A 13554-nucleotide genomic window follows, 5' to 3' on the forward strand; every position below is an offset into this window, starting at 1 on the left:
CTAATTACTCTCACCATCTTCTTTTTATTGATATTGTTGGCAGGTCTTACAGGGGTGAGAAACTAAGGAGGTTAAACCACTTGGCATCAAAATAAGTCAATGGCAGATTCAAGATCAGGCTTCAAATAATTATCCTCTGATGAAAAAAGGGACTAAAATTCTCTTTCTCGTGCATTTTGTACAGATCTGTTCCCGAGAAAGAAAATAAATCTCCCAAAATGACATTTTTTTCATTAATGTTAATTAATGCTTTCGTAATGTCCTTGAAAATATGAATCCTCGTATGGATGCATTTGCTATTTTACCTTATCACCTTGAAATATGTTCCTTAGCCTTTCAACTTTCTAGTTGCCTTGTATTTTGGGTTTGAACAAAAATGTTGCATCAAATAAACAAAATCCGCATAGCTCCATCAAGGGAGAGTATCTCTCTTGTTGGGGACATATTTAAACCAAATTTTATTTTCCAAATTATAGCCAGGAGTAACCCTACCCATTAGGATCGCCACTAAAAAAAGATACACAGTATGAACTCTGGTAACTTTTAAGTAGTCCTTTCCACAAGAATTGGCTTCACCCAACATTACCTAGAATTATTATTATTATCATCAGTATTGTTGTGTTATACTTGGTAAGTGCTTATTATGTATTAAGCACTGCACTAAACACTGGGATAGATACAAGATGATCAGGATGGACACACTCCCTATCCCACGAGGGGTTCACAGTGTAAATATGAGGGAGAAGCGACCAGACCGTGAGCCCGTCAATGGGCAGGGACTGTCTCTATCTGTTGCTGATTTGTACATTCCAAGCGCTTAGTACAGTGCTCTGCACATAGTAGGCGCTCAGTAGATACTATTGAATGAATTTAATCCCCATGGTAGAGATGAGGAAAGTGAGGCACAGAGAATATAAGTGATTTGCCCAAGGTCACACAGTAGACAAGTGGCAGAGATAGGAGAGTACAGTGCTCTGCACACAGTAAGTGCTCAATTAATACCACTGAGTGAAATTCAGATCCTGTGATACCTAGGCCCGTGCTTGTTCCACTAAGCCAGGTTGCGTTGTATTTATTGAGCGCTTACTGTGTGCAAAGCACTGTATTCATCTTATGAAGTTAGGACCCGCTGTGCTCAGGAAGAATTGGAAGTTGTGTCTACATCACAGCTCTTTGAATGAGAGAGAGAGAGAGAGAGAGAGAGAGAGAAAATGCACAGCATCGGGTCACGGGACCAAACAAATATGTCATTTCAGTCAATCGATCAATGGTATTTATTGAACGCTGCGATATACGGACTGCTTTGGAGACTACCATACGATTGAGCTGGTTAAACAGACTGTAAACTCATTGTGGGCGGGGAATGTGTCCTTTATTGTTGCATTGTACTCTCTCAAGTGCTTAGTACAGTGTGTTGCACACGGTAAGTACTCAATAAATACAACTGACAATGAATAAACAGGACCTTGCACACCGTAAGTACTCAATAAATACAAATGACAATGAATAAACAGGATCCCTCCCCTCAAGGAGCATGGAGTCTAGATGGGGAGAAAGACAGGGGACCTGGGTTCTAGTCCCGACTCTGCTACTTGCCTGTTGTGTGACCTTGGGCAAGTGGCTTCACTTCTCTGGGCCTCAGTTGTCTCATCTTCAGAAACGGGGATTCAGTATCTGTTCTCTTTCCTACTTAGACCGTGAGCCCCATTTGGGATCTGGTCATCTTGTAGCTCCTCTACAAGGGCTCAGTACAGTGTTTGGCACATAATAAGCACTTAATAAATACCACAGTTGCTAGTAAAACAGATTACGGAGAGGGGAAGCAGAGGAGTATAAGGCTATGGGCACAAGTGCTGCGGGGCTGCGGGTGGGGTGACTATTAAAGTTTGTTCAATCGTATTTCATTCAGTCGTAGTCATTAGGCACTGACTGTGTGCAGAGCACTGTACTGAGTGTCTTGGGAGAGTACACTAGAACAATATAAAGTGTTTATGGGGTGCAGATCCAAGTACCCAGATGATCCAGAAGGGAGGTCAAATCAGACATAATAATAATGATAAAAATGATAATAGGCTACTGAAGCTTCCCCTCTCAGGGTGGCACCTGGAGAGTTTCCAGACCTCTACCAGTCGTGGCTACAGGAGGGAGAGTGAGGCAGAGCCCTGTCCGTTCCATTCCTAGTTCGGCCAGTGGCTAGCGAGCGGCGGGCCATCTGCCACAAGTCGAAACTCCCCCGTGCCGGGCAACGGCGACACGGGAGAGAGTCCGGGGTGGAGACTCGGCTTTACGGCGCGGAAGGCGGCGATGGTCAACCACCTCCCGATTTTTCCCAAGAAAACTCTCCGGATCCACTGTCAGAACGATTGCAGATGGACGCGGGGCGTTCTGGGAGAGATGTGTCCGTGGTGTCGTTATGGGTCAGACACGACTCGACAGCGTAAGACAACAACAACTGAGGCTTATTACTGAGGCTTGAAGTTCTTTGACAAGTTTACGTTCTCAGAGTTGAAAACGGTCTATGGGAAATCAATCCATCCATCAACGGGATTCACTGAGCACTTACCGCGTGCAAAGCACTGTACTAAGCGCTCGGGAACGTCCGAAACAACAGAGTCGGTAGACACGTTCGATCGTACCCTCTAGAGGATCGTTAGAAAGGGTTTGCAGAAGACTGGACTGATTCTCTTTTGTTTTCAGGAAGCGCCGGCGTCTCGGAATCTCGAATTTATCGGGAATCCAGAGGGCGCGGGAGCAGCGAACCTCACATCAAGCGTCCGATGAATGCCTTCATGGTGTGGGCTAAGGACGAGAGGAGAAAAATCCTGCAGGCCTTCCCGGATATGCACAACTCCAACATCAGCAAGATTTTGGGTAAGGAAAAGCCTCCGGAAGGATGCTAATTCCGTTCGCGGACGCCTGGGCTACGGTCCCATCCGCGCCTCTCTTTGATCACGAGCGGTCGTAGAGCTGAGTAATCCCGGCTCCACCGTGTGTCTTCTAGGTGACCTTGGCCAAGTCACTTCACTTCTCTGGGCCTCAGTTACCTCATCTGTAAAATGGGGATTGAGACTGTGAGCCCCACGCGGGACAGGGACCGTGTCCAACTCTCTTTGCTTGTTTCCAACCCCATGCTTAGTACAGTGCTCAGCACATGGTGAGCGCTTAACACATACCATCGTTATTATCAGTGGTGATAGCATTTATTAAGTCCTTCTCTGTGCAATGCATTATACTAAACCCTGGGGAAGAATCCCCAGGTGGGACATAGACATGAAATAGAAATAGAAAGAATCCCCCTTGTCTTCTGGGAGAACGGGGAGGGGGCTCACGATTTAAAGTCTAAACCTGAGATCGAAAAATCCTGTGAAACAAAGCAGCCTGTAGCTTGTAGCGAATTAATTGTGTTGATAGTATTTATTGTAATAGTAGGTAATAATAATGATGGTATTTAAGCGCTTACTATATGCCGAGCACTGTTCTAAGCGCTGGGCTAGATACAAGATACGAGATAATCAGGTTGTCCCATGTGGAGCTCACAGTCTTCATCCCCATGTTCCAGATGAGGGAACTGAGGCCCAGAGAAGTGAAGCGACTTGCTCGAAGTCACACAGCTGACAAGCGGCAGAGCCGGGATTCGAACCCATGACCTCTAACTCCCAGGCCCGAGCTTTTTCCACTGAGCCTCGCTGCTTCTTAATACTAAGAGGTACTTAATAAATAGGACTGCTTCATTGATTGAGCCCCTGCTGTAGCCAGAGTAGTATACTAGGCGCTCGGGAGTGTACTGGTGGATAGAGCATGGGCCTGGGAGTCGAAAGGACCTGAGGTCTTATCTCAAGCTCTACCACTGGTCTACTGTGTGAACTTGGGTAAGTCACTTCTCTTCTCTGTGCCTCAGATGCCTCATCTGTAAAATGGGGATTAAGACTGTGAGCCTCAAGTGGGACATGGACTTTGTCTGACCTGCTAAGCTTGTATATACCCCTGTGCTTTCTATGGTGCCTTGGCTTATGGAAAGTATTTCGCAAATATGAAAAAAAAAGAGAGAAAAAAATCTAGCACGGGACTTCTCCGTCCAGGAAAATCACCTATCTCATCCCAAAAGTCAGAAGAGTGATCATGACGTTGAATGTTGAGTGATTAAGCGCCTCACGGGAAAGAAAATGACTATATAAGAATGTTGGTATTTGTTAAGCGCTTCCTTTGTGCAGAGCACTGTTCTAAGCACTGGGGTAGATACAAGGTGATCAGATTGTCCCATGTGGGGCTCACAGTTTTAATCCCCATTTTTACAGATGAGGGAACTGAGGCTCAGAGAAGTTAAGTGACTTGCCCACAGTCACACAGCTGACAAGAGGTAGAGCTGGGATTCGAACAGATGACCTCTGAGCCACGCTAGTCAGCTTGGATTAGTGGCTAGAGCACATGCCTGAGAGGCAGAAGGACCTGGGTTCTAATCCCAACTCCGCCACTTGTCTGTTGTGTAACCCTGGGCAAGTCATTTTGCTTTTCTGGGCCTCATTTCCTTCATCTGTAAAATGGGGATTCACTGTGGGCCCCATGCGGGACAAGGACCGTGTCCAACCTGTCTTATATCTACCCCAGCACTTAGTATATAGTTCCTGGCACGGAGTAAGCGCTTAACAAATCCCATAAAAACAGACAACCAACAGAGGATCTGACAGTTGAGTGGGACTTGAATGCACAGCTTTTGTTCCTGCTCGGACCACGAACCGTGAACAAACTCTGACTGACCTCAGCTCTTCTCTCTGAACTAGAAGAGCAGAACGGCGTAATCCTGGCTTTCAGGACAACTTTCTGAAGGAATCTCGACTTCTGTGGTTCCGGGAATATATTAAGCAATAGCTCGTTTCAGGGATGGGATCCAGAAGGTAGTCTAGACTGTGTGTACATATATTACATATGGCAGATACTCTGATTTCTCAATAGCCTGAAGCATTTTTACAGAGTTATTGATGAGACCGTCCCTGCCTTTCTAGCTTTTAGTCGACCGCGGGAATAATGCACGAAATAAAGGATTTATTCATTGGATAGCTTCTCCTCGTGTCCTCGGAGGCACGGACCCAAAAAGATGGAAAAGCTATCAGTGGAGAGGACATGCTACTCCCCGGCTAATGTTTTTCTGAAGTGTCTCTCTGCTCTCTCAATCACTCGAGCGGTCAGTCGTCTTGCCCGCTCCTACTTTCCTTTGCAGAACTCCTACTATAGCCCAGCCCTCGCACTTTGCTCCTCTAATGCCAACCTTCTCTGCTGCATCTCATCTATCTCTCCACCTGTCTCTCGCCCACGACCTGCCTCTGGCCCGGAACTCCTTCCCTCTACATTTCCTCAAAGACAATGACTCTCCTCCCCCTTCCAAGCCTTAGTGAAGGCCCGTCTCCTCCCCGACTTAGCCCTCCTTTCCTCTTCTCCCACTCCCTTCTGCGCTGACTTGCTCCTTTTATTCATCCCTCACGGCACTTACGTGCCTATCTGTAATTTTCTTTATTTATATTCATGCCTGTCTCCCCCTCTAGACTTACTCCTTGTGGAGTGTGTCTGCCAACTGTGTTATATTGTGCTCTCCCAAGCGCTTTGTTCAGTGTTCTGCACAAAGTAAGCGCTCAATAAACTCAACTGACTGGCCGACCTAACTGAAAGCTCCTGCAGGAGAGCGATTGTATCTTCCAGTAACTTTATGATATATTTATAGAGCTATTAGAATTAATTATAGCTAATGTATAGATAATAATTCTATTTATTACAGTCTATTTATTACAGTCTAGAGGACTGTAAGCTCTTTGTGGACAGGGACTGTGTCTATCAACTCAGTTTTACTGCACTCTCCCAAGCTCTTAGTACAGTGCTCTGCACACACTAAGTGTGCAGTAAATACGATTGATTGAGCATTTGATTTTTAAAGACCCACCTTGTGCAGCTAGAACAGAACGAGATTGAACCCAGACCAGGTCTTACCCTTAGCTCGCAATCTAATCGATCAACCGATCAATCGTATTACCCGAGTGCTTATGGTGTGCAGAATCTAAGAAGCAGGGAGAGCAGGCATCTTATCCTCATAGTACAGATTAGGAAACTGAGGCCCACAGAGAGTGGGCGATTTCTCCTAGGTCACACACAGCAGGTGGCACAGCTAGGCTTAGGAACAATTTTTCCCCGCCTTCCCTGCTCTTTCTTCTAGACAATAAGACTTATTTTTGTGCCTCAATCCAGAAGGACCCTCGATGTTGAGGATGCCAGTGAGTCATTAATCAATCCATCAATCATATTTATTGAGCGCTCACCGTGTGTAGAGCACTGCACTGAGGTCTGGGAAGAGTAAAATATAGCCAAGTTGGTAGATAAATTATCTGTCCACAGTGAGCATCCAGTCTAGACAGGGAATCAATCAAGCCATTCAATTCAATTTTATTTCAACTATATTTATCACTTATAACTGTGGTATTTGATACGTGCTTCCTATGTGCCAGGGATGGGTACAAGCAAATCAGGTTAGATGCAGTCCCTGTCCCACGTGGAGCTCACAATCTGAGGTAACTGAGGCCCAGAGAAGCGAAGTGACTTGCCCAAAGTGACACAGCAGACCCGTGACGGAGCCGGGATTAGAACCCAGGTCCTTCTGCCTCCCAGGCCTGTGCTCTGTCCACTAAGCCATACTGAGTTGTACGTACGGTGATTTTATTGTACAGTGGGCTGAGTGACAAGAGTCCCCGGCTTGGAGGCGAGAGCAGAAATCATCAGCCACTTGAGTCACTCTGCGCCTCAGTTTCTCCATTTGTAGATGGAGATAGATTTTTGCCTCTTTTGTTGGAAGGGCCATTGAAAAAATAACCCTGTGAGGACTATATAATAAACACATACACACCCAGTTCTCCTTTAATGTTTTCTTACAGAACCCAGCATTAAGGGAAGTTCAATATTTACTGAGTGTTTTCTTTGTACAGAGGGCTGTATTGAGCACTTGGGAGGGGGCATTAAGATTCATAGCCAGAATCCCTGTCATGGAGGAGTTTATAAGCTAGTCTCGAATCTAGTACTCACCGTATCTAACACTGTGCTCCTTCTGACACCACTGTTAATGGTTCCCTGATTCCTCGACAGCGCTCTAGCCGGAACATGGAGTGAGGCGAACTCTTATTTATTATTTTTTTTTATGTTATTGGTCTTGGTTAAGTGCGTGCTACGTGTAGGCACCATACTAAGATCTGGGGTAGATACAAATTTACACTGCCGCTTCCCTGTATAATAATGATGGTATTTGTTAAGCGCTTACCATGTGCCGAGCGCTGTTCTAAACACTGAGGTAGATACAAGGTAATCGGGTTGTCCCATGCGGGGCTCACAGTCTCAATGCCCATTTTACAGATGGGCCCAGAGAGGCTACGTGACAGAATACCCCGACTCACTCGAAAGAGTAAAGCCCTAAGTGCCGTCGGAAGGTCTCTGTTAAGCCAGATAGGGTGGGGGGGCTTGGAGGAGAATGGGCTAACGGAAGGAAGTCGCATTTAGGAAGAGGGCAGATGGATTAGAGGAGGGGGAGGAAAGAAATCTTTCGGGTGAAACTCCCGTGCGACCAAGTCACGCCCCTGGATCGTTCTGAGTGGTCCGTTTCCTCCGGAAAATCCAAAGCGAGCTCGACGTCTTTCCCTCTGAACTGATCGTTTGGGCTAACCGCCGCCGACAGCACGCTGCTAATTCACGCCGCTTAAATCCGACTCCCGCGCGGGGGTCGACATTTTACGCGGTCTCTCGGGACCCGAGTTGACATTTTCGAGGGCTTCTAAGCATTTTATAATACCCACCAAATCTGGTTTTAATAAGCCATTCTGCCGAAATCGTGAACATAAGGAATCACCTTTTACCGTTTGGCATCGGATCGGGGATCCGCCGGAGTAGAGTGATGGGACATCTTTTTCTGATTAGATATTCGGTAGCTGGAGTCGAAGCTCCCGAATCGCTTCAGGCAGCACGACTCCATCCAGGCCTCTCCGGGGTTCTGTTTCCCGCTTCGGGAGGCAGAGGAAGATTTCCAGGGGGCTGGAGATGATTTGTCTCTATGGTGAAAATCCCTTCTGCTCTGCGCCACGATTTTCCTCCTCCGTAATCGAAAGAAGGGCTTACGGGCAGAGCCGGGGGACGGATTCTATCATTGAGAATAACTGAAATTTGCCACGGGCTTACTACGTGCTAAGCGATGGGGCACATAAAATAATGATAACTGTGGTATTCGATAATTCATTTCAATCGTATTTATTGAGCACTTACTGCGTGCAGAGCACTCTACTAAACCCTTGGCAAGTAAAATTCGGCAACGGATAGAGACAGTCCCAACCCAACAACGGGCTCGTGAACTTACTATGTGCCAAGCACTGTACTAAATGCTGGGGTAGCTACGAGGCAGACGGGTTGGACGCAGTCCCTGTCCCACACTGGACTCGCAGTCTCGGTCCCCGTTTTATGGATGAGGGAACTGAGGCATGGAATGAAGTGACTCCCCCAAGGTCACACAACAGACAAGCGGTGGAGTTGGGATTAGAACCCAGGGTCTTCTGATTCCCAAGCCCGGGCTCTAACCACTAGACCACGTCGCTTCCCTACACGATACGTGACAATTAGGTCATACACAATCTCTATCGCACGTAAAGCGGGCAGTCGAAGGAGGAGGGAAAACAGATCTCGGATTCCCATTTTACAGGTGAGGTCATTGAAGCACGCATGGTACAGAAGAGGCAACTGTGTGCCCAAGGACACACAGCAGGCAAATGGCAGAGCTGGAATTCGAACCCAGGTCCTCTCACTCCCAAGACTGTGTTCTTTCCACCAAGTCATGCTGTTCCAGCGTTGGCTCAGTGGAAAGAGCCCGGGCTTGGGAGTCAGAGGACTTGGGTTCGAACCCCGGCTCTGCCACTTGCCAGCTGTGTGACTTTGGGCAAGTCACTTCACTTCTCTGGGCCTCGGTTACCTCATCTGTAAAATGGGGATGAAGACTGTGAGCCCCATGAGGGACAACTCGATCACCTTGTATCCCCCCCAGCGCTTAGAGCGGTGCTCTGCACATGGTAAGCGCTTAACAAATACCAACATTATTATAATTATTATTACTTGGAGAAGGCCACGCTCTCAGAATCAGCGGCATGAACGCTTGTGTACATGGGTGCTTGGTAGAGTGCTCTGCACACAGTAAGCGCTTAACAAATACCACGATTATCAGTGAGAACTTGGGAAACATCACTGATTGATTAATTGACTACTAAGGCTATTACTAGGCTTAAGTGGAAAGAGCACGGGCCGGAGAGGATGTGGGTCCCGATCCCGGCTCCGCCACCCGTCAGCTGGGCGACTTTGGGCGAGTCGCTTCGCTTCTCTGGGCCTCGGTGACCTCATCTGGAAAACGGGCATTAAGAGTGTGAGCCCCGCGTGGCACAACCTGTTAGCCTGGTATCTTCCCCAGCGCTTAGAACGGTGCTTGGCCCGTAGGAAGTGCTTAACGAATACCATCGTTATCACTGTTATCGGGAGAGGGGCCGAGGAGAGGCGGGAGAAGGCGGGACGTGTCGGGCGGGCTGGTAACCCGAGTTCTAGGCCCAGCTCCGCCGCGTGGCCTGCCGAGTGAGAAGCAGTGTGGCCTAGCGGTTTGAGTTGCAGGCCTGGGAGGCAGAAGGACCTGGGTTCTAATTCTGCTCTGCCACTTAATGAAAACGATAATTACGGTGTCTGTTAACACTGAGATCGTGAGCCCCACATGGGACAGGGACTGCGTCCCCCTTGATTAGCTTGTATCCACCCCAGGGCTCAGTACAGTGCCCGGCACATAGTAAGTGCTTAACAAATACCATAATTATCCGTTATTATCATTGATATTCAGCGGTCCCATCAGATAATCAGATCGGACCCAATCCCTCTCCCACCTGAGACTCTCAACCAAAGGAGAGGGGAGAGCGGATCTCAAATCTCCCTTTTCCAGAAGAGGACTCTGACGTCCAGAGAAGCCGATCGGCTAACCCAAGGCCGCACGGCATCCGTTCGTCCAGTCGTATTTATTGAGCGCTCACCGTGCGGCTGAGCACTGTCCTAACCGCTTGGAAAGTGCAGTTCGGCAACAGACAGAGACAATCCCTACCCAACAACCGGTTCGCAGTTTAGAGGAGGGGAAGGGGCGGTGCCGGGGCGGGCGATCAAAGGCGGCTTGTTGGGCGCTCACCGGGTGCAGAGCGCTGGGCCGAGCGCCGGGGAGGGTCGGATGACCGACAGGCTCTCTTCTCCTTCCAGGGTCCCGTTGGAAAGCGATGACGAACCTAGAGAAACAGCCATACTACGAGGAACAGGCCCGTTTGAGCAAGCAGCACCTGGAGAAGTATCCCGACTATAAATACAAGCCCAGGCCCAAGCGCACCTGCCTGGTGGACGGGAAGAAGCTGCGCATCGGAGAGTACAAGGCCATCATGCGAAACAGACGCCAAGAGATGAGGCAATATTTTAATGTTGGGTAGGGGCCCTCGCAACTTTTCTCCAGGGGCAGGCGTGTAACCCGGGTGGACGGTGGGAGCTCACCCGTTCGATGGTGTTTATGGAGTCCCCGACGGGGCCCGGATCACCGGACTGAGCGTTTGGGAGAGGACGGGAGAACGATAAACGGACACGTGCCCTGCCAAGCTGCGAAACGGCATCCTCAGCCAACACGATCCACCCCGGGGGGACGTCAGTCAGTCAGTCATTCATTCGATCATATTTATTGAGCGCTCACTGTGTGCAGAGCGCTGTCCTAAGCGCTTCGGCAACAGATAGAGACAGTCCCTACCCGACAGCGGGCTCAGGGTCTAGTATTTATTGATCGCTTACTCGTAATAATAATAATAAAAATAATGATGGTATTTGGTAAGCGCTTACTGTGTGCCTAGCGCTGTTCTGAGCACTGGGGTAGATACAAGGACATCAGGCTGGCCCACGTGGGTCTCACAGTCTTAATCCCCATTTGACAGATGAGGTCACTGAGGCACAGAGAAGTTAGGGGACCTGGCCAAGGTCACCCAGCAGACAGGTGGCCCGGCCGGGATTAGGACCCACGTCCTCCGACTCCCACGCCCGAGCTCTTTCCACTCGGCCACGCTGCTTCTCTATTCATTCGATGGATCGTATTTATTGAGCTCGTACCGAGTGCAGAACATTGTACTGAGCACTTGGGAGACATATCGTATGTGTAACATACGATATGACGTGTACGATAACATATGATAACGTACGTGATACGTGTAACAGTATGACAGACACAGTCCCTGCCCACAGTGAGCTTACAGTCTAAGAATAATAACGTTGGTATTTGTTAAGCGCTTACTATGTGCAGAGCGCTGTTCTAAGCGCTGGGGGAGATACAGGGTCATCGGGTTGTCCCACGTGAGGCTCACATTCTTAATCCCCATTTTACAGATGAGGTCACTGAGGCACAGAGAAGTGAAGTGACTCGCCCACAGTCACACAACTGACAAGTGGCAGAGCTGGGATTCGAACCCTTGACCTCTGACCCCCGAGCCCGTGCTCTTTCCTCTGAGCCAGAGACATTCGTAGAAATAATTACAGATTTGGACATAACTCTACGTACAGAGGAAAAAACTCCGAGCAGACAATGACTTGCCATGATAATAATAATAATAATGATAGTGGTATTTTTCAAGTCCTTACTATATGCCGGGCACCGTACTAAACGCTGGGGTGGATTTGAGCAAATCAGGTTGGACACAGTCCCTGTCCCACACGAGGCTTGCAGTGTCTAACCCCATTTTCCAGATGAGATACCCGAGGCCTGAGAAGTGAAGTGACTTCACCGAGGTCACACAGCAGAGAAGCACCACGGCATCGTGGCTAGAGCACGGGCCTGGGGGTCGGAGGTTCACGGATTCCCGGCTCTGCCGCCGGCCTGCCGTGTGGCCTTGGGCAAGACACTTCACTTCTCGGTGCCTCAGTTCCCTCATCTGTAAAATGGGGATTGAGACCGTGAGGCCCACATGGGCCGGGGCCTGTGTCCAACCCGATTTGCTTGCGTACAGCCCAACCATTTGCTTGTATACAGATCTTCTCTGCTGTGTGACCTTGGTGAAGTCACTTCACTTCTCCGGCCTCGGGTATCTCATCTGGAAAATGGGGTTAGAGACTGCAAGCCTCGTGTGGGACAGGGACTGACTGTGTCCAACCTGATTTGCTCAAATCCACCCCAGCGTTTAGTACAGTGTCTGGCACGTAGTAAGTGCTTAACAAGCACCATAATTATCATTTGCATTAAGTGGCAGAGCCAGAATTAGAACCCGGGTCCTTCTGCCTCCCAGGCCCGCACTCAGGCGGCGGAGCCGGGCCTAGAACTCGAATTAACCGCCCGACCGGCACGTCCCACCGTCTCCCGCCGCTCCTCGGCCCCTCTTTTGATAACAACAGTAACGATGGTAATCGTTAAGCGCTTCGTATGTGCCAAGCACCGTTCGAAGCACTGGGGAGTATAGCCGGTTAACGGGTTGTCCCACGTGGAAAATGCCCATTTTCCAGATGAGGTAACCGAAGTCGCCCAGCTGACAAGTGGCGGAGCCGGCACGAGGACCCGGGTCCTCTGACCCCCCAAGCCCGGGCACTTCCCGCTGGGCCACGCTGCCTCTCTCGTTTATTAACTCATTCATTCGTTGAGCTGTAGCCGTGGTGCGTCGACCGTGCGCGGAGCGCTCTCGCCTGACGCAGACCTCCTCTCTCCCTCTCCCCGGCTTCCCCCCCCGCCAGGCAGCAAGCCCAGATCCCGATGACCGCGGCCGGGGTGGTCTATCCCGGAGCCATCGCCATGGCGGGCATGGCCTCGCCCCACCTCCCCTCCGAGCACTCCAGCGTGTCCAGCAGCCCCGAGCCCGGCCTGCCGGTCATCCACAGCACTTTCGGCGGGAAGGGAGAGGAGCCTCACGTCAAGGAGGAGATGCAGGCCGACGACATCAACGGGGAGATCTACGACGAATACGAAGAGGAGGAGGAGGAGGATGCTGACGGAGAGTTCGGCAGTGACAGTGAAAACCACATCGCGGGGAAAGGCAACTGATTCCCGGCGGCCGGTGGGAGGGAGGAGACACGGCTCGTCTCGGGATCCGAGACGACTTGCAGAGGAGGCTCCGATCTGGTTCGTCTTTACCGGTGGACAAGCACATTAACTTTCTCATACACTGACTGTTACTCTAACTGTTAGTCTTAACTAGTCGGGACGTCAGCCTGCCCCGAAAGGCTCGGAAAGGAAAATGAAAAAAATGATTAAAAAAAAAAAAACAGAAACAAAATATATATATATATATATATATACAACTACAATATCGACAACAAGAGATTGAAATAAGCTAAGGGTAAAATAATGCCAGTAATTCAGCTGCTAGATCCAAGCACTGAAATCTTACCCGTCGACCTTTTTTTCGTTTGTTTTCAAATAAACTTTATGGCTGTTTGTTCTACAACGTTCTAGAAATTCTCACTCAGGTACACAGTGCCAACAAGTGGCTTGTGAATGTGTTTTGTTGTTTTGTG

The 13554-nt window shown here is 49.2% G+C and overlaps 1 protein-coding gene across 4 annotated transcripts in view; it reads left to right on the plus strand.

Annotated features, from left to right (window-relative positions):
- The window catches only part of SOX5 (SRY-box transcription factor 5), a 490387-nt gene extending 477085 nt beyond the window's left edge, over nucleotides 1–13302 (plus strand). For 2 of the 4 annotated variants that reach the window (XM_029058134.2, XM_029058136.2), the window contains 3 exons: nucleotides 2698–2871; nucleotides 10288–10504; nucleotides 12775–13081. In XM_029058134.2, coding sequence (XP_028913967.1) covers nucleotides 2698–2871; nucleotides 10288–10504; nucleotides 12775–13081 — 698 coding nt within the window. Of the gene's footprint in view, nucleotides 1–2697; nucleotides 2872–10287; nucleotides 10505–12774 lie in introns of all 4 variants that reach the window. The other 2 variants (XM_029058133.1, XM_029058135.1) reach the window with 2 other exon arrangements.
- Nucleotides 13303–13554: the final 252 nt, after the last annotated feature.

The sequence above is a fragment of the Ornithorhynchus anatinus genome, chromosome 2, assembly GCF_004115215.2.
Source record: "Ornithorhynchus anatinus isolate Pmale09 chromosome 2, mOrnAna1.pri.v4, whole genome shotgun sequence".
Classification (NCBI taxonomy): Eukaryota; Metazoa; Chordata; class Mammalia; order Monotremata; family Ornithorhynchidae; genus Ornithorhynchus; species Ornithorhynchus anatinus.